At 45.3% G+C, this 26,564-nt stretch overlaps 2 protein-coding genes across 2 annotated transcripts; one reads left to right on the top strand and one right to left on the bottom strand.

The window, feature by feature from the left end:
- The first annotated feature begins 646 nt into the window (after window positions 1–646).
- Window positions 647–19,317, top strand: tdrd7b (tudor domain containing 7 b). The gene is made up of 17 exons (XM_083675350.1): window positions 647–769; window positions 2,538–2,744; window positions 3,172–3,316; window positions 6,847–7,048; window positions 9,684–9,766; window positions 10,028–10,260; window positions 10,669–11,303; window positions 11,517–11,706; window positions 12,208–12,319; window positions 12,504–12,706; window positions 13,327–13,461; window positions 14,238–14,321; window positions 15,002–15,136; window positions 15,278–15,388; window positions 16,497–17,086; window positions 17,294–17,454; window positions 17,938–19,317. The coding sequence occupies exons 2-17, from the start codon at window positions 2,538–2,540 to the stop codon at window positions 18,156–18,158; spliced, it is 3,447 nt and encodes a 1,148-aa protein (XP_083531476.1). The 5' UTR covers window positions 647–769; the 3' UTR covers window positions 18,159–19,317.
- A 685-nt stretch (window positions 19,318–20,002) lies between these two features.
- On the bottom strand, window positions 20,003–25,213 carry LOC310806225 (calcium-binding protein 2; the record flags this gene model as incomplete). The annotated part of the gene is made up of 7 exons (XM_083672268.1): window positions 20,003–20,031; window positions 20,758–20,905; window positions 21,333–21,442; window positions 21,947–22,090; window positions 22,358–22,388; window positions 23,178–23,328; window positions 25,149–25,213. The coding sequence occupies 7 exons, from the start codon at window positions 25,211–25,213 to the stop codon at window positions 20,003–20,005; spliced, it is 678 nt and encodes a 225-aa protein (XP_083528394.1).
- Between the last annotated feature and the right edge of the window lie 1,351 nt (window positions 25,214–26,564).

Here is a 26,564-nt window from a genome sequence, read left to right as displayed (position 1 = left end):
AGAAATACAATATTATTACCATATGATTACCATACCATTTTATTCCCTGCTGTAATAAGACCTGTTACCTGATGATATAGAAACCCATCAACATGTATATTCCCAGCAAAACCACAATACTGTACGGTGAGACTGATGCAGTAGCTTATACTCTTTCTTAACACTGACAACCCAGAGTTTCATTGGATCAGACAGTGACCTTGTTGAGATAGAATGATTGTTGAGACAGAATGCACTCACTCAGACCACTATCAGAGTGTCTCTCTCAGACCCCTATCAGAGTGTCTCAGATAGGAGGTTAAATGAGTCCTATGAGAGCTACAGTATGAGGACCTGTTTTTTGACTGGAGGAATAACTCATTATACATGTGGCACTTTTTAGGTATATCTGTATTAGTGTAGGCCTATTTGTCATTGTGTTTCTTCTCGTCCAGAGACATATACATCATTGCAGGCTGTCACCAAGGTGCCTGGAATAAGTGTCACCTGTAATAAATCCCTGTAGATTGGAGAGCTTTGTGTGCGCTATGAGAGCTGCTGCGCCTCTATTTGTTGTGGCGCGCCTGCGCTTTCATGCGTAATTAGCAGGGGACCGTGCAAACTGGCCAATCACATCACGGATGAAATACTGTAACTACCGGGCCGGCTGGGAGACGCTCATGCGAAGCGCTTGGTGAGCGATAGGGCGACAGATACTAACTGGAAGAGCCAGTGACAAACAGGTCCTGAATTAATTAACCGGGTCACCGTCCCCTCTATTCCCAGCAAGGTAAGACTAAATATAGACTACTATGCAATTAATTTGATTACATTAAATTATCGTTTTAATAGTAAGATGAGTTGGTTATAGTTGGGATGGTGTCTATTCATTCTTTGGATAACTACTGCGGACTGTCCCGAGTGACAGGAGTACGGAACTCCTGATCGCGCAATGTCGCTTGATACACCGGCCAGGAGTTGATGGCGACACTTACGAATGCATCATCCAGTCGATCAGTCTCTTGATTGGAACTTATAATTGATCAAACTGATTATTTTCTACTTCACAATGTGTGCGCAAAGCGTGCAACTTTATACAACAATTACCCGTTGCCCGTTGGCATAGAACGATCGGGTGTGGATGTGACACATTACGTCACCACTTGTTGCCCTGTACTCTGAATTCCTGAGGAGCAGAGAGCCACGAGACTTGCTCACTCTAAACAATTTCTCTCTGGGGTACATTTGGTTTTGATACAACTTCTTAAATTTAGCCTACACATTCTATGTATATCAGTATATGCTGGACAGTTTCAATAGGTTTTACATATTATGTTCTATTCACATCGAAACTATGGTCCACTTGCAAAAGAAAGTTGTTGAATTTGAGGGCGTGTCTTTCCTTAGCTAGATTCAAGAACTGTACTGAATGTAGTTGATATTAAGTTAGCTAATTATACTGAAGTTTTATATGCAGTCTTATACTATAGTCTTATTACATCGTGCATTTGGAAGCAAAAGCAAAACAGCAGACATCAGACATTGCAAATTCCATTTTAGGGCGTTGTATAATGTAGAAAGCCTTATGCCCATCTGTAATCGAAAGTGAATGCTCTCCTGTTTCAGTGAAATGCAATTTGATCATCATGATTACATCAACAGTGCCCTTAAGTACTTTGCTTGGTTTATTTTGATATATTTTAATTGTAATTATATTTTGTTTTATCCATAGGAATACGTGGTTTAAGTAACAACTTTAATTGTTTTATTTAATTTATTGTTTTAATTAATTTATTGTTTTTCTTTATTTGTATACACTAAGGCAGGAGTTCCCAAACTTGGGGTTGGGACCCCATGTGGGGTCCCCTGTTTTTAAATTGGGGTACCTTGAGAAAATCTAACTAACCTCTGTGATTTAATCAAAAAGACACAAACATTTTTATTTTTAATGAAGACAAACATTGTCTGTGTATTGCATCTGTCGCCTATATTGCAGTTTTTTGGGGTTCATATCCAACCAATTAGAGGTTCTTTTAGGCAATTAGAATACACTTGGACATCATTATTACGTGTTGGCATAGCCAATCATGTTGTTGGGGTCACAGGAAATGATTTATGTCAATTTGGGAACCTCTGCACTAAGGAGTAAGGACCTACTAGTTGTGGTAGGCTATCATCAAAAAACGCCATAGTATAGTATCGTAATAGAAGCTTTAGACTCAAGCGGAGGTTTTCACATCAACACCCAGTGAAACCACTACACCCTCCCCTCTGAGTCTGCGGCCTCAGGGATCAGTGATACGAACCTGCCTGATCAGGCATCCCTGTCCCACTGGGTACAATTACATTTGCTTCAATTGAATCTTTATTGAAAGGCCATTTCTTTGTAGAACAAATGCATGCAACAAAATAACAGCTCAAGACTTGAATGTACAGTAATAGGGGATATCATTATATCACGTTGTTTAAAATCCACATCCAAGGCACCCATCTGCCTCTGATTTCACAGGCAGAATTCATGTAAAATGAAACTTTAATCTCATGTGTTTGTTACAAAGATGGCTGATGTGGAGCTGGTGAAGAAGATGCTGCGGGCGGTGCTACAGGCCAATAAGAGCGGGGTGTCCCTGTCACGCCTGCAGGCTGAGTACAAGGAGTTGACTGGGGAGCAGATCCCTCACAAACAGATGGGCCATCCCAACATGGATGCACTGCTGCAGAGCATGCCCTCCGTGGTGCGCATGGAGCGCAACCGGTCTGGGGAGGTGAGGAGGAAACACACATACACACACACAGACACACACACACACACACACACACACACACACACACACACACACACACACACACTGACATTTGACTGCTAATTAGAAATGAATGACGGTGTTTTTTAATGAATTGGCTGATTGGACTGTCAATGTTCCCGAATGACAGATGAAGCTGTTTTTTAGGCTGTCGTTCCACAAAAGCATCAAAGCAAAACAATGATGCTAAAAGATTATTAGCGTCCAGCTGGTGTGGGCTAATGACTGAATCCTGTGATACCCCCATCTCTCTCTCTCTCTCTCTCTCTCTCTCTCTCTCTCTCTCTCTCTCTCTCTCTCTCTCTCTCTCTCTTCTCTATCTCTCTCTCTTTTTCTCTCTCTCTCTCTTTCTCCTTATCTCTCTCTCGCGCTTCCTCTCTCTCTCCAGATGGTGTGTTTTGCCTCGGTCTGCAACGAGTCGGCCCATGTAGCCAAAGTAGTGGCCCGCCAGCGCACATCCAAGAAGACTGGCCGACCTCAACTGGTCAACTGCCAGATGAGGGTGAAGCCAGCCACCCCTCTGGTACTCAACGGTAGGGTCCACCGGTCACCACGGTCAAGATCGCCTAACAAATAACCATCTGTTGTCATCTGAATCTACCCACCAGTAACACATGGCACAGCAATGCCTTGCCAGTTGACTAAAGCAGAAACAGACAGACTGGCATCCAGATGGTCATTGTGGCAACTGGCAAGTAATGACTGGTCTGACAGACAGACAGACTTTGGTTCTTGGAGGGACAGCTCAGGGATTCGTGCCCTTCTTCTATCCCTCTTCTCAGTTTCAGGTTGAGGTTTTGGGTTGGGCAAGGGACAATGGTGGGGGGCATTGTAGTTCACTGTTTATGTCCTCAGCTTTACTTTTATTAAAACAAATTTTATTTGCTTTTAAAATAACAATAATAATAATAAACAAAAAAAATACATGGTGAATGGAGATTGGTTTAATGTGGATGGACATGTTGATGAGTGGCTCGTCTTCTTATCCAATGACAACTGAGCAGGGGTGTTTCACTCTGAACATGTGAACAGGGTGTGGTAACCCTTTATGTTACAGCCTGGTATTAAGCAGGTACGGGGTAAAGCATTATTACCTAATAATTACATATTAGTCACATGTGGTGTTTCTTTTAGATGTGCCACTTAGTACCAGTGAAACAGACGTCAAGTTGTGGTAAACAGTAGCTCCACAATTCGACTTGCTCCGACTGAGCCTCAAACTTTTGACCTCTGGCTTGCCAATACATGTGACCGCCTCCTCAAATATCCAATGTAAACCAGCTACGCTATTGAAAAGCTAGCAATTCGACAGCAATGAGACTAGCAATTTGAACTTGAGGAGTGAGTTTACCACCTCAACTCAGTTACACTCACCCCTCTAAACTCACAACACCTAAGCAAGCCCAGCCATCGAGCTGAGCCCAACTGCGTATCCGGGTCACGGCACCAATGAAACAGACATCAATTTGTTGCAAACAGTAGCCTCGCAATTCAACTTGCTCCGACTGAGCCTCGAACTTCTGACCTCTGGCTTGCCAAAACACGTGACCATTTTCTCAGATACCCAATGTAAACCAGCTACACTATTGAAAAGCGAGCTATTTGACAGCGTGGATGGGGTATTTGAACTTGAGGAGTGAGTTTACCATCTCAACTCGGTTACACCAGGTAGTCACTAACTTTGCTGAATTCATTGAGGAAAAACCAGAAAGTACCACTTGTTACCACATAGTTTATAAATAACTGCTGTAAAATATCAAAGAGTAATAAAGCCATGCTTTTCTATGGCTCTGTATGCCTACTCTAGCTCTAGCTTCTCAAAGTGGCCTTAGAGGTGAGATCCTGAGAGTTCTATATTAAGGACTTTCACAACATTCTAATCCAATGGAAAAGAATAAACCTTTTGGAACGAAACTGGGGAACATGCAATTTAGTTCTATCAAATTACACAGACATTTGAGCTTGTTCTTTGAATCAGTTCAAACTCCACACCCTACACAAGGCCACGGTGATATAGGACAATGTACTTGATTTGACGAGACTACTTTGACGGGTTGAAAGTTCATGAGATATGTTGTTGTGGCATGGGGAGGTATGTAGGCTACGTTCCTGTCTGAGATGACAGTGCAGTATTAGAAAGGTCTTTCATGGGTTACGCTTTGTTCTGTGGTTTCTGGTGCAGACATGGCAAGTATTGGATGACTGGCCTATTTAGCCAGTTCCTCTGTGGGATGTGACAGAACTAGAGGTGCTAAGAATAAAAGCCTCAGCATGAGGTCAGACGCTACCCTCCCCCCCGCCAACCCCCCCCCCCCCCACCCCATGTACCCCCAGTTTCTGTACCAACACCCTCTCTAGATTATGATACAGCAGAAAGAGGACATCTGTATTCTCCCTTACCACTGTTATAAAGAGAAAGAGAGGGAGAGAGAGAAAAGGTAGAGTAGTAGACAGAGAGAGACTGAGAGAGAGGGGTGAAATAGACAGTGAGGGGGTAGAGTGGGAGCGAGAGAATGGGAGAGGGGAGTAGAGCGAGAGATAGGGGAGAGAGAGAGAGAGAGATAGAGAGAGAGAGAGAGAGAGAAGGAGAGAAACTCATGCAGCCTGGAACATTCAGCGTTTCAGAAGCAAGCGTAGAGCTGCTGAGTCGCATGCCAACACAGCGTCTCCCTCTCCTTCTCTCTCTCTCTCTCTCTCTCTCTCTCTCTCTCTCTCTTGTCTCCTGAATGGCTGATCACAGGGATATTGATATGCTCTCAGATTGAGACCAGGGAGCCGGGTCTGTGACGTTGCTCTGTCTGTCTGCCTCGCCGCTGTCGCCTCAGTTTACCTCAGAGCTGTACAGCAGACGCATTGCTGCCGGAGGAGGAGGAGGGTCCCAGGGTTCTGGCTGAGACCAGACCACCACGACTCACGGTAATTAGCTAGACACAAAGCTGCTCGCTCTCTGTGGAGCTGGCTGTACGGTGTTAGGGGAGGAGAATACAGATGCTGCTGTGCTCTGCTGCTGTGGTTCTTCAATAGAGGCTTAAAGCAGGGATGTGCAGAAGGGAGGAGCATGGGGGAGGCTGAGAGGAGGATCAGGGGGGAGGCAGGGGGAGGAGCAGGGGGGAGGCAGGTTCAGGATGATAGCAGGGGGAGGCAGGGGGTAGGAGCAGGGAGGAGGCAGGTTTAGGCTGAGAGGAGGAGCAGGGGGAGGCAGGGGAAGACAGAGGGGAGGAGCAGGGGGGGAGTAGGGGGGAAGAGCAGGGGGAGGCATGGGGGAGGATGGGAGGAGGAGCAGTGGGGAGGCAGGTTCAGGCTAAGAGGAGGAGCAGGGGAGGCAGGTGGGGGACAGGGGGAGGCAGGATCAGGATGAGAGAGGTAAGATATGTTGTCACTGTCAGAGCTGGGCTGTTGTGTTGTGTGATGTCATGGCAGCTGGGTTGGTGTATGACATAAAGTCAGGCTGAAACAGATTATGTAATATGACTGGATTGGGAGTATGGCATCATGACAGCTTGGTGAATGGGTATGATGTCATTGCATTGTCAATGAGGCTAAAATATGTGATCAGATTTGTAATGTAATGTTTGAACAGAGCAGAAAGTGATGTTTGATGACAGCAGCCTTCTATTTAGACAGAGAGCTCTGGTTGGTCAGAGATTATGTCATTTCAGAACTACAGGACTTGATGGTTCTATTCTGTATGATGTCATCTCAGAGTTGTACTGCAAAAATTATGATTATGGATTTACAGAGAATTAACATTGACTCCCTTTTTGGACATTTTAGTTTGAGTTGAGCGTTAGCAGGCTGCGCTACCACAGCACAGCACCTGGTTGAGCTGTATGAGTTTTGTCCCCTTACTGCTCAACTTGTGGTGTGTGTGTGTGTGTGTGTGTGTGTGTGTGTGTGTGTGTGTGTGTGTGTGTGTGTGTGTGTGTGTGTGTGTGTGTGTGTGTGTGTGTGCGCGCGTGTGTGTGTGCATCTGTCTTTCTGTGTGTATTTGTGTGTGTGTGTGTGTGTGTGTGTGTGTGTGTGTTTTACAGTACAGTATACCTGATACCGCTCTCTTCCACAGCCAAGCCCAGGACGTCTCTGAGACAGCCAGACCACCGGGGGCGAGGTGGGGGGCGAGGCGGCAGCCGGTCCGGGGGCCATGGAGACTTTAAACAGACAAGCATGAGGGACACCCAGCCGGAGGGGAAGACCAACAGCACCAATCAGAACAAGCCCTCCAACCAGAACACGCCCACCAGGAAGCCCACAGCCCCATCAGAGAGGTGAGTGGAGGTCTACAGCCCTACTATGGAGCAGGGTTGGGGCAATTAAAATACAGGGACATTTGTCCCTGTCAAATACACGCGTTAAAAACATCACAAAGCACAAGGCTATTTTTAATTCATGTATTGAATTTCAGATAATGACCTGAATCCACTGACATTCCAACTTCGTAGAATATGCAAATCTTTATCATACAGACTATCTTTGGAAGAACATCTTTTCACCTCAGATGAGACTACCTCAGAAGCAACCAAAATTGAAATCCTTCCAAATCCGAACAACCAAACCAATGTTGGATCTTTTTATTGCCACTTTGGAGGATGATCCTTAAGACAACACTTGGAATTAAGTGATTCATTAGTGTCAAGATTGTCTAAGCCCACGATACATTCCCTCCACCAATACCAGTGACATGCCCAGAAGTGTTGTTTTTTCAGCCATTCCACCTCAGCCAGCTTTAAGCCCAGTCTCTGCCCAGTGCCCACTCAACTCTGCTGCCCCTCTATCAAGCATCCTTTACCCTGACAGATCTCATTAAACAGCTCCATAGGGGGCAGAACACTCCTCAAGATGTTCCCTTGGAGAAAAACATGTGATGAGAAGAAGATTAATAAAATAAGGTTCTGTACCCCTTTGGGGCTGACAGTACATGTGACGGGAAGGAGCCTTATGGTCTGCTGGGATGTATGAGAGACAAGGGATCAGAAGGAATGTAAATGAGGGCTTCTGATATGGTCCTTTGGTCTCTTGTGCCTCTGGCTGTTGTTTTTTATCTGTTTTGGAAATGTGTTGGAGCTCTGCTCTGTTTAGGAAATAGCACTTTGAGTTGGTAGCACAGCTGCAGTATAGTTGGGTTGAAACAAATGTGTCCTTGAGTTCTAGAATAACCCAAAGAGCCAGAAAAGTTGAAGGGGAAAAGAGGACAAGGATTCTTTTTATTTGTCTCTTTCCTCCCTCTCTCTTTCTCCTCCTGTCCTTGTAGCCTGACTTGAATCAGAATAGGCTTATGAATGAAAGGCAGTGGAACCCACTGGTTGGGGGCTTCCTCCCTCCCTCCCTCCCTGCCTGCCTGCCTCCCTGCCTCCCTGTGTCCCTGCATCCCTCCCTGCCTCCCTCCCTCCCTCCCTCCCTCCCTCCCTCCCTGCCTGCCTGCTTATTCAGCACTAGCATAGGGTTGCATGGGGTGGCTGTGTTCACTCTCTCTCTCTCTCTCTCTCTCTCTGTCTCTCTCCCTCCCCCTTTCCCTCTCACTCTCTCCCCCCTCTCTCTTGCTCTTTCTCTCTCTCTCCCCCCCCCCCCCCCACCTCTCTCTCTCCCCAGCCAAGCGCCTCTTTTCAGGCCACAAGGCCCTTCTCTGTGAAAACAACTGACCTCACCCCTCACTCAGTGTTTTGTGTATCAGTGGCACTCTCCCGTCCTTCACAATGGGGCGCGGGGAGCCCGCCATGGCATAGCTCGACACCATGGAGCAAGGCCTGTTAATCCCCCCTCTATTCTACTGCAGATTAGTGATTCTAAACCAGGCCGCAGTGAATCAGCATATCTCTATTTAGTACCGTCTAGCTGTGCAACTTTCATCTGACGCCTCCGATCAAATGCATGCACGCATGGGGAGGGAAGCACCCCCCACACCACACCACCTCACTTTATCTGACTGACACGGGAGGAAAGATCGGGAGGGTTCTAGGGGTTCTGGATGGTGGTGGTGGCGATTGTTTGGTCATTGTCAAGTCACACTGTGACATCGAGGGCGCTGTAAAATGTTGGTTCACTCCAGTGGAGGCTGGTGGAGGTAGAAATCTGAAATCATTGTAATGACAGGATCATTGTAATGCATGGAATGGAATGAGGAATGGTATCAAACGTGTGTTTGATATCATTCCTCATTTATACTTTTCCTCATTCCATTCCATGCATTACAATGAGCCTGTCCTCTGATTTCTACCGGCCTCCACTTTTATCAACTATCAACACTCTTGAGGATACTAAAAAGTTATGGCCATCTTTCAAAGTGTGATGTACTGTACTGTAGACTCCAATCAAAATCCTATCAACTACCAGGACTATCAAGCCGACAGGTGTTATGATTTAAAGCCTTGCTTCATGGGTTTAATGTTGTTTCCATTCTATGTCAAGGCACAGTGTTATGCTTCATATATCAGTCTACCAGTTGACAGTGTATGATGGATCTGTCATTGTTTAATAGGGGGGGGGGGGGGGGTGGAGACTCCAAGTGAGCATTGTGGGTAAATAGGGAGCAGTCAGTGAAGAGTCTCTGAGCATCAGACTGTTGTTGAGGAAGTGTCTACAGCGTCTGAGGCTCTGTCTTTCCACTGGGTTTAGTCACATTGCTGGATTCACCCAGAGATGTTTGACAGAGAAACAGGGATGCTAGGTGTAAACAGGGAGAAATGGGGGTGTTATCCAGTTATTAGAGATAACATTTATCACAAGCTTTTAAAAACAATTCTATTCTGTCCTATTTTATTATATCACATTATATTGGTGGTATCAAGAATAAGGAGTGCATTCAAGGCCAGTTTTTTATTGTTTCATGTGTTCCTAGTCGTTGAGCCCCAGAAATAATAGGTTAGTCAGACTTGGTTTTTAGTTCTGTCCTGTTTCTGTGTGTAGGCCAGACAAGAGGATGACCCTGCCGTCACGCTTCCAGAAGGAGGTGCACGCCCACCTCTCCAGGAACTCTCAGCAGACCAATAGTAAGTAGGACTCTCTACCTGACTGTAGGAGCACCAATAAGAACAGAGATTCAATCAGGGGAGGCATGTGGAGGTAGAAATCAGAGGACGGGCTCATTGTATAGCATGGAATGGGATGAGGAATGGTATCAAACATGTGTTCATGTTCATTCATACATTTATTCATCCATCCATCTATTCATTGATTCATTGATTCATTAATTCATTCATTGATTCATTAATTCATCTGTTCATGCATCCATTCATTAATTCCTCCTCTAGCTCCATTGAATCTGAATGAGAGCCCAGGCTCAGGGACAGGGAAGCCCAAGATGCACCATTATCCCAGTGCCTACAACCCCCAGCAGGTCCAGGGCCGCATCAAAGAGGTCCTCAACAAGTATAGCAATGGCTTCTGGGTATCCAAGCTGCCCCAGCTGTACAGAGAGCTGTACAAACAGGACCTGCCCAGCGAGGCACTCAAGGACCTGGAGAACTGGACACACATATGCACTGTACGTTACCATTCACAATTGACTGAAGCACTGCAAACTTGAGATCTGCACACGTAAGATGGATCATTGTGCAAATTTCCAATTCACATGAATGCAAGATCTCGAGTTAGGATTCCACCCACAGTAAATACTAGACATAATGTTGAATACATATTTTCACAAGAATATTATAGATTTTGTAAATAGAGCAAGAATCCATTCCGTAGCCAAACGTATTTACTGTATTGTCACATTGCACATCGCAATACCATTGTGATGTGCATCCTTTTTCTGGTTTGTTTTGTGGTAACCCACAATAGCAGCATATGATTTCTTTTACAGTTGATGATGCTAGTTTTAACCTTACTGCATGTTCTTGATTTGGTCTCTCAATTTAAGGAGTATATATGACCCCTGCTTTTGTTGCAGGTAGAGAAACCCTGTAGCAGCAACCCCATGGAGTTGCTGCTCTACCCAGCCAAGGAGACGCAGACCCAGATTCCCTCCCCATCCCATTTCCCTGGCAGAATCACCACCCTGACCACACCCACAGACAGGCAGTCCCCAGCCCCACAGAGGCCCCCTACCACCCCCCCTAGTCCCCTGCCCCTCACACCCCCCTCCTCCTCCCCCAGCCCCCCGGCCTCCCCCACCACCCTCTCCCCTGACCTCAAGCAGAAGCTGGGGGAGCTGCTGGTGAAGTACAGTAACGGACTGTGGGCCCACGCGCTGCCCAAGCTCTTCCAGGACACCTATAAGACCAAGCTGCCGGAGCATGTCCTGGACAACCTCTCACTGCTCTCCGACTTCTGCACCGTCGACTACCCCATGCCCGACAACCCCAAGAGGGCCATCCTGTACAAAAGGTGCGGGGTCGATGGGGGAGGCAAGGAGGACGAAAACTGTAACCGGACGGACACGGTGGGAGAAGAGGAGCTGAGGGCCAGGCAGGAGGTGGGCAGGAGACTCAGTACCCAGGCCGTACCACCTCTCCTCATCCCCAGGGAGGAGTACCCCTCTGTACTAGTGGTGGAGGCCACCAATACCAACGGAGTCATACTCAGGTATTAAGACCACCATTGTTTCTATCCAAGGGACTGTGGATCTCTGATGTGTTCTCATGTACAGTACACAGTGAAATGCTTTACAGTGAAATGAGTCCATTGGACCATAGAATGTGCATGTATGTGCACTTTTATGTACACTGTGTGTGTGTGTGTGTGTGTGTGTGTGTGTGTGTATGTATGTCCATGTTTATGTGTCATCTCTCTTGCCAGGTACATCGGGGAGGGCTACTCCCAAGCCCAGGAAGTGCTGGAGGATGAGATGAGAGAGTTCTATGGGCAGGACAACAGCAGGAAGTCCCTCCTCTCCCCAGCCTCGGGCCAGCTGGCTGCCGTCAGGGCAGAGGAAGAGGAGGAGATCCTCCGAGCACAAGTCTGTGAGGTCATGGCCGACAAGGTCAAGGTGAGGTCAATTGTAGACTCTGTAAGTCTGTGCATGGGAGACTAGGTCTATTCGTATTAGTTTCTTTTGCTATAATTCTATATTTCATATTTTGCTTAGTATTTTGAGTTTGTTTTGTCACTTTTTGGACCTTTAGAGGTCAGTTTCCCTGACACAGATTAAGCCTAGTCCTGGGCTGAATAAAAATGTTCCCATAGAAAAACTCCCTTGAAGATGCATTTCAATCTAGGATTCAATCTGTGTCTGGGAAACCAGCCCTAAGTGCCATGTTAATGGTTTCTTTATGGGGTGATCAATAATGATTGATTTCCATTGTGGAAATCATAATGGCATGAATGGCACCGCAGGACCAGGCAGAACTAGGTTACAGTTAGTTACAGCAAGTCATGACTGCTGCCATTCTATTAAATGATTTGCTTGATTTACTAGCCTTCCACTTATTTGTGTGTGTGTGTGTGTGTGTGTGTGTGTGTGTGTGTGTGTGTTTGTTGTTAACTGTAGGTATACTATGTGGATCATGGGTTTTCAGAAGTCATCAACAAAGACAAAGTTTTTGAGCTGCATGAGAAGTTTTTCAAGTTGCCTTTCCAGGCCACTAAGTGTAAATTGGCTGGTGAGTGTTGACTGAATCCCCCCACAATGAGTCTATCAAAAGTCACACATTGTTACAGAGGGACTGCTGACTTGGCAGTGCCTGCAGTGTGTTACTGATTGACTAGTGCCAACGAGATTCAGTGTTCCTAATGTAGTGTTTGTGTGTGCGCGCGTGCGTGTGTGTGTGTGTGATTATTCTGAAGGCCTTGAGACGTTCTGCCAGGAGGCTGCTGTTCTGAAGAAGTTTGAGTCGATGGCCAGCGGGAAGATCCTTTTGGCTGAGATCCTGGAGAGAGGACAGACCCCTCTGGTGGTTCTGTATGACACATCGCAGGATGATGATGTCAACATCAATGCTGCCTGCATAAAAGCCCTGCAGGATAAGACCTTGTCCAGCCCCCTACAGGTTGGCTTACTGTTAGCCTCACATGTCTGACTTCGAATACATTCTGTATTATCTGATACTATAGTGGGTGGGGCCAGGACTGTTACTGTTAACTGTTAATGTTAAGTGTTAATCTCATGTTCGATTGTAATTATTATTATTATTATGAATCAACACTAATGATCAATACAAGTAATTAACACTAATCACTGTTTGCAGATGGTTGGTTGGTTGGTTGACATCCTTGGTGAGATCTTGAGATAAGAGCTACAGTCCTGTCCTTCACTGCATTGCCTATGTTTGTTTATTTATTTGTTTATCAGGATTTTTTTCCCCCATCAACTCAAATTACCTTGTTCATTACCAACATACAGTACATGTTCTTCCTGCAGGTTGACAGTGCCTATATGTGACAGTCAGCAGTGTGTGTTCATACCATTATCACATACACTCACCGAACACTTTATTAGGAACACTATACTATTACTGGGTACGGCCTCCCTTTGCTCTCAAAACAGCCTCAATTCTTCGTGGTTCGGTGAGTGTAGATAGCAGTAGTAAGAAATCATTCCTTCCCTTGGTACAGTAGTAACAGCACTAAAGGAGATAAAGCGTTATAAAGCATTACCCTCCTCTTGCAGGTGAACAGTGCCTACATGAACGTGACAGTGAGCAGTGTGTGTTCAGACGGGACCATCTACTGCCAGCTCCCATCTCGAGGCCTGGCCAAGTTGACTGAGAGCCTGGAGAAGACAGAGGCCTACTTCCACTCCCAGGTACTCCTCTACCTGCCTGAACATTACAGTTAAGAAAAATAAACCATTTGAGATATGATGGGTATCTGCATGTTACTGCAGAGTGTAGAGTTCAAAACCACCAACCATCCTACGGTATGTACGCGTGCGTGCGTGCGTGCGTGCGTGCGTGCGTGCGTGCGTGTCTGTCTGTCTGTCTGTCTGTCTGGCAGTGTGTCTGTGTCTGTGTGTGTACATGTGTGTATGTGTTAGTCTCTCCTTCTTCTTCAGACACACCATTGTGGCCAGATTGAGATTAAGGTAGATAATCTGGGGTTAGGACATAGGCCACTTAATCTCTTCACGTGACACTGGAACTGATCCAGTGGCACTGCAGGACACTACTGTAGTCTCTAGTTACCATTCACTAAGTTATGTCAGTTACATATTCAAACCATGTCAGATTTTTATTACACACAGTACGCTACATACTGTCTTGGATTATTCATTGTGGTCAATATTTTACTTCATATTTTTACATTGGGATTTAAAGGAAAAAGAGGGTTAGGGTTAGTGTTAGTGTGCAGTCTTTGATGTTATTGCACTATGAAAAATGGTGAAACAATCATAGTATGTTAATGTCATAATAACTTAGTAAGTGCCATAGTGCCACTATGTCTGATGTGAGCAGAATTAACACTGACATTCAGAATATGATCCTTGCCCTAGAATATCCTGCTCTGTAGCAGTACAGTCACGTCTCAGGTTCATCGTGTCTGTCTGGATCAAACCTGATGACCTCATCATTTGTGTAACAGGTGACATCGGAGTTCCTGGTCTCCAGGCCCTTCTGTGGGAAAGGCTGTCTGGCGCGCTACAAAGGCAAATGGTCTCGTGTGGAGGTGACACCCTTATTACTACCTGTTTATCAATAGCTATGCGTAGCTGAAAAGGACATACCATTGGAGGCTGGTGGAGGTAGAAATCGGAGGACGAGCTCATTGTAATGCATGGAATGGAATGAGGAATGTTCATTCAAACACGTGTGTGATTTCTACCTCCACCATCCTACCAGCCTCCCCTGATACACACAATATCCCAAGGCTGCTGTCAAATGGGCTGAACATCTTGGTCCAACTCTATAGAATTGGAGGATGATTCACTTAGAAATAAGAAAATAATCAATGTTAAAACAAAAACATGTCAGTAGCACATTCTACACACCTTGTCTCCACTGCTTTCACTTGCCCTGTGTGTTCTAGATTAGTGCAGATAAAAAGGAAAGACTCACTGTTGAGGTACTCTCTTACCCTTACATCAGGTGAGGCTGGTTGAGGTAGAAAACGGAGGATAGGCTCATTGTAATGCATGGGACAGAATGAGGAATGGAATTTGTACCTCCACCAAGCCTTACATCCAGTTCCACATTCATCCCCCTCTCTTCCCAATCTCTTCCCTGTTCCTCAACATATCACCAACCTGCATTAGCTAAATGTTAGCACTTGATGCTAACAAATCCTCTGGCGCTTTGCCTCCAGTCCCACACTCATCCTCCTGTTCTCCACCCCCTGTTCCTCATCAGATCACCAACCTGCATGGCAGTCGGGTGCTGGACATCCTGTTTGTGGACCTGGGGGTCCAGGCCTCAGTGGAGGTGTTTGAGCTGAGGGAAGTCCCGCCCCCCTTCCTGCGTAACCTCATCGCCATCCCACCACAGGTCAGCAGATGAGTGGATGAAGATGAGGGGTGTGTGTGTGTGTGTGTGTGCGTGCGTGTGTGTGAGTATGTGCTTGTGTCGGTGTGTGTGTGCGTGTGTGTGTGTGCTGGTAGTCTGACGTGCAGTAGTCTCTCTGTGCAGGCGGTGAAGTGCTGTCTGGCTGACCTGGCTGTCAGTGTGGGTTCCTGGACTCCAGATGCTGTTCAATGGCTCAGAGATGCTGTGCTTAACTCTACTGACTGCAGCATGAAGGTACACTGGACTGTACAAACACTCCCCCCAGACACCCCCCCCCCCCCCCTCCCCTCCAGATGTGCATGATAACAGAGGTGCATGATAAGAAAGCTCCAACAGTTCCACGTCTGTCAACATGTATGACATGAAATAGGTTACTGCATATCTAAAGCAGCATAACACGTATTTGTACTCTTTAGCATGTATTTTGTTAAACGGCATAGCCCCTTTAAGAACGTATTAATGCTCAGCGCCAGCGCCGTGTCCTGTCTACCAGTTGCCGAGAAGAATAGGTTCTGCAGCTGCATCTGCATTTGATTTCGTTTAGTTTATAAGAAAGAGAGACTCTCCTTAACGATTTTTTTTTTTTCACTTTTGATAGTGAGGCAGCCATAGTGAAATTGGGTTTATCTGGCACGCGACTGACTCCTCAAGCGCGCAAACCGACAAAAAAACATTTAATTACAAATTTTGGCGACACGTGTCGAGCGGGTTTAAAGGTGTCAGTATCATGCTTTTACGTGACAAAATGTATTTAAAAGGAACAAACAAAAAAAAACATCGTCGAATACAGTGCGACAAAAGTGTCTGCGTTGGCCGGGAATCGAACCCGGGTCAACTGCTTGGAAGGCAGCTATGCTCACCACTATACCACCAACGCTCGACGTGCTGAAATGAGAACTGTTACAACTTGTAATAGCCTACAAGACTGAGCGTGATTTGTTTGCAAAATTTAACTATAACTTATTTGTTATAAGACGTAGGCCTTTTATCTCCGGGAATTTGGGGCTAGTATTTATTTCACTATCACTGGTCCTGTTTGAATGCAAACCTTACAAAGTCGAAAAATCGGTAATGCAATACGTATTGCAGGCTAAACTCCCTCTCTGTCCTTCAATGTTTATCTTATTATTTCTGTCATACTGGCCTACTTTGCCTTGAGTTTTCTTTCCTTTGTACCACCCAATACCACCACCACCTCCTGATATCCATATACCCTCTCTATTCCCCCCATCCCTCCTCTCTTTCTCTCTCTATATCCCTCCTTTCTCCCCCTTCTCTCTCTCTTTCTCTCTCCCTCCCTAACTCCTTCCAACCTCCCTCTCATTCCTTCCCTCCATAACAGATAGCCAAGCAGGACGACAACAAGCGCTCCGTTCACGTCTACCTATTCACCGACAAGAACTTCCACGACCCCGCCCGCAGCCTCAACCGCCAGATGGCCAACTCTGACCTTTTCAAGCACCAGAGGGACGTCTTCCTCACCAGTCACACCCCCTCCAAGACCCCCACCACGCCCAGCTCCACCCCTAGAACCCCCACCACCCCCACCACCCCCACCACTACCCCCCCACACACTTCTAAGATCTCCAGCACCAACGGCAGTAGCAGCACCACCACCACCATCACCACCAAGCCCCAGCTCCGGAGGGCCCACTCAGGGTCTGGACCCAGACGCACCCCTCCAGGGACCCCCCCTCTGCCCTCCTCCCCTCCCCAGATGCCTCCCTTGCTGGAGCTGCCCTCTGCTGGCCATAACATGGATATCTATGTGTCCGTGGCCTGCCACCCAGGCCACTTTGTATTGCAGCCGTGGAGGGATATGTATAAGTTAGTGGTTCTGATGGGAGAGATGATCCTGTACTATAACAAGATGGAGGAGAAGCTGCTCACGGTGGAGAAGAACCAGATCTATGCTGCCAAGGTGGAGAACAAGTGAGTGGGGGGGAATGTGTGTGTGGGTGGGTGGGTGTGGGTGTGGGTGTGGGTGTGGGTGTGGGTGTTTGCATGTGTGTGTTACACTAACCCTTTTGCCTGATTCTTTGGGCCACAGTCGGTACAATATTTATTTTACTTGATGGACACCTGCATTTGACATAGGAGTCAACCTGTAACCTCTGTCCCTGTCCCCCCTCCCCCTAGTTGGCACCGTGTGTTGGTGAAGGGGGTCCTGAACAACGGCCTGGTCTCCGTCTACGAGCTGGACTACGGCAAACATGAGCTGGTCAGCTGCACTCAGCTACGCCCCCTCATCAAGGAGTTCCGCCAGCTCCCCTTCCAGGGCATCACTGCCCAGCTCGCAGGTAACCACAGAGTGTCATCCTCTGCAAAGACATACTGTACACCCTCGACAACCTTATTTAACAATACTTATTTGTTTTACTTAATCTCAATAACAGTAGATTAAACAACAAATGTAAACATAAAACCCTTTCCCACCCCTCTACTTCTACTTTGAAGTTTGTCCCATGTTCCTTGGGCTTCTTGATGGCCGTTTCAGTTGATTCATCCTCAACTTGATAAACTGTGGTAGCTTTGAGAAGGGAGTCCCCTTGTGGCCGTTTTAGCAATTACACTGAAAATATTATTGGATTCTTGTTCTTGGGGCACAGCTTTAAATATGGTTCTAGTCTATGGCTATAGCCTGTCTATGGCCTCTATTTCTATGTTTCATCTATACCTAAAGGTACCTTTTATCCATAGTTCTGGTAGATCTATAATCCCTGTATCTATGCCTCTGGTATAAACCTGTATAGTTGACTGTCCCTGTCCATCTCCACCAATAGGAGTAAAGCCCAGGCAGTGGTCTGAGGAGGCTTCCATTGTGTTCCGGAACCACGTGGAGAAGAAGCCGTTGGTTGCCCAGCTGGAGGCCGTACAGGAAGCGCTTAACCCCTGGGACAGGAAGTTGACCGTGTACCTGGTCGACACCTCACAGGAAGAGAAGGACATCTGGGTACATGACATCATGGCAGAGTTCGCAGACGAACTGACCAAAGAGGTGTAGGCAGGGCCGAGCTCTCCTCACTCGCGGAGGAGTGGCTGCAGGAGACATGAGGTGTTACCTTAGCAGCTTGTTGGTGTTGCTATGGGAGACAGGAAGGGGACATGTGATTTGACATTTTTTCGTGTTGTGCTTGAGTAGGGTGACGGTGACACACACTCGCTTGCGCATGATGTTTTGATCAAAGCTCAAATATCACCTCTGTGCTAAAGACCTTTTAAAAAGCTTGCCACAACACAGAAGACTCCTATAGAAGCTGAATCTTTAAAACAACTCTGGTTAAAAGCTATGGAAATGTACATGTGATGTATACATTAATACATTCAACAACAAAACGCACAAAGTATTTAACTAAAGTTGTCAGAGACTGTGGTTAGGAGTTAGACTACATGCCCTTTACAAAGGCCCTGCACATTGGAAATCTGACGTCGTGATGGTTTACAAAAGTAGTGAAACATTCCCTCTCGTAAAAATGGATGGATTTCCCACTCATGTGACTTAACGCTTTCTTGGTTTTCAAAAAGTATTTATTTTTCATTTGTTTTGTGTCAGACAATGAGACCTTCTGCAGATACCATACCTACAGTAGGCTGTATGACATGTTGGACATTTTGCTGAACCGTGTGCACACATAGTTGGATAATATATGCTTATTGGTAGTGTTTACCTGGCGACACTCAGTCTACCTTGCTGTTGGTGTGGCGTAATGGCCGAGTTTTATTGAATTCAGAATACCTAGGCCCCGTTTGAATACTCTTTAAATGCATCCTTCCTTCCTCCCTTCTTTGAAGATATGACATGATTGGTGAAAGCAATCCAATGAAAAGCTTGCTTTTACCAATCCAATGAAAAGCTTGCTTTTACCAATCCAATGAAAAGCTTGCTTTTACCAATCCAATCGTGTTAATTACTTTGAGGAGGGAGGAAAGAATGCACTTTTGTAAGTATTCTACAGGGCCCCACTCTGCATAATGGTCCTTGTTTTATTTTTATTTTGTTAACATTAACCTTAGGCTACGCGCATACTAGTGTAAAAAGTGTTAGGAATAAAGTTAGCAAAAGAAAGTTTAAACTTGGTCGTTATTTAAGTTGAAGTTTACAAGTTGTGTTCAGTAAGGACCTTCCAATTTGATTGGCATTTGAGATAGGTCTACTGGTCTGTAACTCAGTGAAGTGGTTGCAACCAAACTAAGTTGCAATAAAGTTGTATTGAATTGAGCTTAGACTGCAAATCATGGATTTCTTTCTTTATTAAAAATAGCAAAACATACATTTAATTTACATGTTGCTACACAGAGAATCAGTATCTACAGAGAGATAGCAATCAAATACATCAACGTTCATACTGTTGCCCAATGTACGCCACACAGTATTTCCGTTTCTTCACTGAGAATACAAGTAGAATACAAGTAAAATAGGGGTACCATACAAGTTCAATATGAGTACAATACGAGTACAATCCCATCGTTGATGCTGATTATATACACCAGGGGAGGCTGGAGGACGGGCTCATTGGAATGCATGGAATGGAAAAGGGAATGATATCAAACAGACATCAAATACCATTCCTCTAACTAACCCTAAACCTTCCATCCCATACATACAATGAGCCTGTTCTCTACTCCACTCTGATTCACACATCACACAGTTAGGCACAGTTATCTTGTAGCATACCTACACACGCATTCCAAACACACGTACTCTAGTAGTACGTATGTAAAGACGCACACACACACACACACACACACACACACACACACACACACACGATTCATGGGGAGGAATGACGACATCTTGATGACGGCAGCTACCATGGTAACCTTCTCAACAGTTTTCTTAGCAGCCAGCTATCGAATGGACAGCATCATGACAAACTCTAGAGGAAGACAAGAGAGGGGGAAGTTAGAGATGGTCACAGAAGACAAATAGAGCATATCGTAAATAATATATATATTTTTTTTATTCAAATAGATACAAATACAGCGATAGAGGCAGAGTACTTTGGTACATACAGTATTAACAGGTGCTTATTGAATGGGGTGCAACGTATAGAATTAATAGGTATAAATGTGATGTACGTAGGACCAAAAGAAAACAATTAAATCTTTTAATTTGACATGGAAGCTCCATGCTCCCATGCCCTAGAGAATGCCACAGAGAACTAACTCCTGAGCACGGGAGAACTAGAATTGGAAAGCATTTAATATATTTTCTAGACAAGACATTTAGGTGTTTTGTAATGTTGTGACCCTCCTCAAATTGTCATGTGTGGGGTCCATTAGCCTACAGCAGGGGTCAGCAACTACCCAGGGATAACTCTTCCATCCGCTTCCACTAGCATTGCTAAAATATGCTAAGAGATTTTTCTGTAAAAAAACACTACAATATGTGTGTATATTCCTCAGTGGAGGCTAGTGGAGGTAGAAATCGGAGGATGGGTTCATTGTAACGCATTGAATGGAATGTGGAATGGTATCAAATACGTCTGTTTGATACCATTCCCTATTCTATTCCATGCCTTACAATGAGCCCGTCCTCCGCTTTCTGCCTCCACTAGCTTCCACTGCTGTTACTGTATGTGTTTAAAGAATGATCTCCTAACCTTCAAAGTCTATAGTTCCGTCCCCATTGATGTCAATGTCTTTGAGGATCTCCTCCAGCTCTCCTTTCTTCAGTTTCTCTCCCAGAAGAGTTTTCACCGCCTCCTTCAGCTCATCCTGGTTGATCTTCCCATCCCCGTCCATGTCAAACTGAGAGGGGGATGGCAGGAGAGGAGAGGAGAGGAGAGGAGAGGAGAGGAGAGGAGAGGAGAGGAGAGGAGAGGAGAGGAGAGGAGAGTACTGAACAAGTTACTAGTTGTTAATTCTTAAAGGATTTCAGCTTTGAAATAGTGCTAAATGGCCATGTCAAATTGTTAGTGATCAGGGAACTAGATTGCATGATAAAGAACGTTCAGTAAAGAAGGCTGTTTTGGTCCACACTTGGTCCGCTTTCTAAAATCTGGTTTTGAGGTCCAGCACTGGCCTTTAGGTACCATTTGTACGTGAGATCTAAGGCTCTTCAGAATGTGGAATCCTCCAATAGCTTTTGGAGAAGGAAGCGAGTGAGTAGGAGGAGAGAGTATCCAAGGAATAGAGGAAGGACTATGAGGACGCTACGTCAGTGTCTGTGTCTCACCTGTTGGAAGGCAGACTTGAGCTCCTTCAGTCCCAGCATGTCAGCCGTCTCCCCCATCATCCTGGGCCCCATCAGCTCACAGAAGTCTTCAAAGTCCATCAGGCCGCCCACTGCACAGCAACCACCAATCAACAGTCAGGAAACAGTTACGGACAGGGCCATCAACCAACCCAACCAGTGAAATCGATACAATCCGTCCAGTAATATCAATCAAGACATGCTTGCATGGTTGTAGTATCACCATATCCAATTTAATTGAGCTTCTTATGAATATGAATATGAAATTAACATGTATTTGTCTGTCTGTCTGTCTGTCTGTCTGTCTGTCTGTCTGTCTGTCTGTCTGTCTGCTGCCTGCCTGCCTGCCTGCCTGTCTGCCTGCCTGCCTGTCTGTCTGTCTGTCTGTCTGTCTGTCTGTCTGTCTGTCTGTCTGCTGTCTGCCTGCCTGCCCGCCTGACTATCTGTCTGTCTCTCTGCCTGTCTGCCTGCCTGTCCGCCTGCCTGTCTGTCTGTCTTTGCCTGCCTGCCTCTCTGGCTCCCTCTCTCTCTCTCTCTCTCTCTTCTCTCTGTTACCACCCACACATGTCCACAACCGTTAAAAGAGACACACTCACTCCTCATCTTGATCTGCTGTACTATCTCAAGCAGTTCCATCTCTGTGGGCATGTATCCCAGGGTTCTCATGCATTCTGCCACATCCTTGTAGTTCAGATAGCCGTCACAATCGTAGTCAAACTCCTTAAACGCGTGTTCCAACTCTGGCAGGGAGGGATGGGTCAGGGGTGAGCGGTTAGACCTTTATGTTGAACTACATTTGTATTCGTTGAATGAATCCAAATGTGTGAGTTAAGCTGCATGAGTTATGAGTGTTGTTCTAGCTCTGGGAGGGAGGGAGGGAGGGAGGGAGGGAGGGAGGTGGAGAGAGTATAGGGGACAGGGGTCAGGAGGTTATCACACAGCTGTCCAAAGACACTGACTTAAACTGACCCTAAACCAATGACTAAATCCTAACTGAGGAGACTTACCGTCTAACTCTCCTTGTGCCAACTCTCTCTCCTAAAGAAAGAGGAAACAAGAAAGCCAGGGAGCAGGGATTACTTCAAGGAAGAGAGGAATGCAATTTCAAAGCATTCCAACAGGGCCGATGTTGTGGGGTGTAGGAGATGTCACAGAGAGGAGGTGAGGGATTGAGGACAGGTAGGGAGGCTTCCTGATCTCAGGGGATTAGTGAAGGTTCCAACCAGTCTGGCACACCATTCAACCTAATTTACATAGATAAACAGACACATGCGTATGCAGCGGGCATCAAACACACATACTCTACACACATATTTTACTGTCCTAAATAATAGACATTGTGCTCTGAAGACATATTATTGAGTAATGCCAGCAGCAATTACCCCTTAGTTTTATCCCAGATTCATACATCAAACAAGCATTCACATTCACATTCATAACATAACAACTCTTGGACAGCAACTTTCCCATGTTTCACCCATTAAGCCTAATCAGTCATGATGTTGAGCCACTGTAAAAAGCTAATAATACTGCAGTCTGACAACCAGGATTAGCTAGAGAGGATCACTTATCAGGCTGACGTATAAACACACACACACACACACACACACACACACACACACACACACACACACACACACACACACACACACACACACAGACACACACATATACACACACATATACACACACACACACACACACACACACACACACACACACACACACACACACACACACACACACACATACACCAGCAGGCAAATATCAAGAGTAGATCTTTAGGTCAGAGGTCATATTAGGCTTAATGTAATTGCTATAATGTACCGCTCCGAAGACGCTGTTGAGGAGGGTGGTGTATATCTTGTTCATGGCGGTCTCGCTGGCCTTCTTAGACTTGGTCTTCTTAGGGGCATCAGAGCCCGAGGACGAAGGCTGTCGCATGGAGGATTTGGGGGCTCCATCAGCTGGTATGGCACTACAAACACACACACACACACACACACACACACACACACAATTCAATCAAGACACAATGCCATGGTCCTCAACATCGGGACAAAAAAAATCCAAAACAATATGCTCCTGATACCTTTATTCTGTATGATAACCATGGGTCTAATTTTTGCCATACTTTTCAACTGCTGTATGACAACTGCAGATAGACACCATAAACTGACCTTAAACCCTGTAGCATGTCCCTGTAGCCGAGGTAATTTGAAAATCAATCCCTCGTGATGGGTACCCATGCCTGAGATTTCATTTGTAAGCCCAAATGTTGCAACAAGGATGACCTCTTGGTTTAGCAATTTGTGTCTGGGTCATCCACGCAAGAGATCCCTGGTTCAAGCTCTGCCCTTTACAGTATCTCTACCGGGGAGACTGGGGGAGGTAGAAATCAGAGGATGGGCTCATTGTGCTTTTATAGGTAACAGGTATAAGGAAATAATCGTACTTGCAACAGCATCGGATGCAACTTCATTGAGATAGTTAAAGCTGATCTATCTATCCTATAACACATGTAATATAGGATAGATAGGTTGTAGAAGAGGTTTTCTCCCCAGCCTTGGACATGCTAGAGGGAGAGTGAATACATGGACACATAGATGAGGGCTGGGGGGAAGTAAGTTCTAACTTTCATGCACATAGTTCCAACGTGTCACCTGTCTGGCACACCATTCAACCTAATTTACATAGTCAAACAACACATGCGTAAGCAGCAGGCATCACACACACACACACACACACACACACACACACACACACACACACACACACACACACACACACACACACACACACACACACACACACACACACACACACATATATATATATAGTGGCAGAATTTCAATTCTGCCCCTATCTTCTTCAGTTTACCATCCCCCAGAAGAACAATGGCTGTGAGCTCTGTGGAATGTCTTGACGTGTCAAAGCTGTGATGTCATCAGTTTAGATGTAATAAGATGAATGATGGTATGTGGTCTCCTTATCAACAGCTCCTAGTTTAAATACTGTGGTTTTTAGGGTGATATAAAAAGCAGAGGTCAGGGAAAAGCTCTCTCTCTTTCCTGTGTCCTGTTGTGAGGTTCTCATCATGTTGTGAGTAGCATTGTTTTGGAATTACCTGTTATCTCTCTATCTTTCTCTCTACTCTCTCTATTAGAATGTAAAATATTTCTATGAAGTATTTGCCTTGTGATAGATGTATAAGTATACAGTATTATTAAAGCCTAATTTGATTCATTCTATTTGACCATTCTTGCACTATATAAGCACAGACTCAACAATTCTTTGCACATAGTGATAATTACATTGGAGTCCAATTATCGATATTAGATATGCTTTGCTATTAACAAAATATAGCCAAAAGTCTCAAACCTTTGTGTAGAAACTGGTATTATTATTAAATGCTCTACACACACACACACACAGACACAGACACAGACACACACACACACACACACACAGACATGCTGTTTGCACACATATTTTTATATGTCCTAAATCATAGAAATTGGGCTCTGAAGACAATTGTTTTTGTAAGACCAACATATGCCCATGTGGGTCAATGGCACCTGTCATATTGTTTTCTAACTACAGCACTTCACCTTATATAGGTAACAGGTGTAAGGCCTTTATAGGTTACAGGTATAAGACTTTTATAGGTTACAGGAAAAAGGCTTTTATAGGTAACAGGTATAAGAAAACAATCGTTCCTGCAAAACCATCCGATACAACTTGATTAAGATAGTTAAAGCTGATCTATCTATCCTATAACACATTTAATAATCTTACCTTTCTGCAGAGGTTACAGAAGCTGCAGAGGTTGTAGAAGAGGTTTTTTCCAAAGCCTTGGACATGCTAGAGGGAGAGTGAATACATGGACACATAGATAGATGAGAGATGGGAAAGTAACTTCTAACACATTTCATGTACATAAAGCAGAGAGATACATTAAAGGCAGGGGAGGCTGGTGGAGGTAGAAATCGGAGGACAGGCTCATTGTAATGCATGAAATGGAATGAGAAATAGTATCAAACACATTTCATTTATTACAATGAGCCTGTCCTCCAATATCTACCTCCACCAGCCTCCCCTGAAAAAGGCAGTTGCCTTACCTTTACCTGGCCTGTAACAAAAAGAAAGGAATGGAAAAAATGGAAAGAGGAGTGATACAGTGATCTTCTTCCTGCAATGTTCTACTATAGACTGACTGGGGTGTGTCCTCCTGCTCTCCTCTATTCCCCCTCCCTCCATCCCTCCATCCCTCCGTCAGAGAGACTTAAGAGGTGATTACCTGCCTTAATGTGTTTAAGATTAGAAAGCAAAACATGTGACTATGTGTGACTTCTAGTAGTCATCACTAGGTCGGCAGGTTTATTCAGAGCAATGGTCATGTTTTTAAAGACTTTAACATGTTTATTTGAGGTATATGGTCATGTATTTAAGCTATCGTGCCTATTCTACGATTATGCATAGGTATTTAGTTTTTGTATAATTAACATGTTTTTAATGTGTTATAACTAAGAAATCCAAATGGAAATTCATCCTATTTATTTGCTAAGGAAATGAACAAAAACATGCACAAAAAGACATTTGTAAATTTCATAAATCTTTATTTTGATTAATGAAATGCAGGGTAAATCAATCAATACCTATACCTATATCTATCTATGCATTTAAAAAAAAAGAAGTAATTTTTGAACATTGGACTGATAAAGCGAAACCAAATGTGTCACTTCATGTCCTACTAGAATGTATGTGGGTATACATGAGAGCTTTTTTCTTTAGGTGCTTGACCTTTGATCTGTATGCATGCCTGAATGTGGCTCGGTTATGTAGGTCTGTTGTGTTGCCCTCATGACCTGTGGTTCTGGGTCTCTTGCGGCCAGGGAAGCCCTCTGGAGCCTCCTCCAACTCCCTGCACCTCTTGTTAGGTTTGGAGCTAGTGTTGGAGCTGGGCTGGAGGCAGATGTTCTGGAAGCTGTCCCTGGAGGAGCTGGATCTCTCTCCAGAGAGGCCTGGTTGGCTCTCCGCTCCCCTCCATAGTCTACCAGGGTTGAGGTTGGGCTGGGGGAAGCCACCTTGGACCATAGACAAACCTGGCTGGCTCTCCCCTCCCCTCACCAGCCTACTGGAGCTGGGCTGAGGACTGGGGCTCCTGCGGCCATCTCTGGGGCTCACATCCTCCTCTCTCCTCCTCTTCCTGGA

The sequence above is a fragment of the Argentina silus genome, assembly GCF_951799395.1.
Source record: "Argentina silus genome assembly, chromosome: 1".
NCBI classification, from domain to species: Eukaryota; Metazoa; Chordata; class Actinopteri; order Argentiniformes; family Argentinidae; genus Argentina; species Argentina silus.
Note: the sequence above shows the minus strand (reverse complement) of the source record. Positions and strands in the feature narration are given on the sequence as shown.

Excerpts from the sequence above, each read along its gene's own strand:
- tdrd7b (XM_083675350.1), top strand. The coding sequence starts at position 2,538 with ATGGCTGATGTGGAGCTGGTGAAGAAGATGCTGCGGGCGGTGCTACAG. Across the intron at positions 12,707-13,326 it reads CCTTGTCCAGCCCCCTACAG|GTGAACAGTGCCTACATGAA; the intron begins GTTGGCTTACTG and ends CTCCTCTTGCAG. Across the intron at positions 17,455-17,937 it reads CATCACTGCCCAGCTCGCAG|GAGTAAAGCCCAGGCAGTGG; the intron begins GTAACCACAGAG and ends CTCCACCAATAG.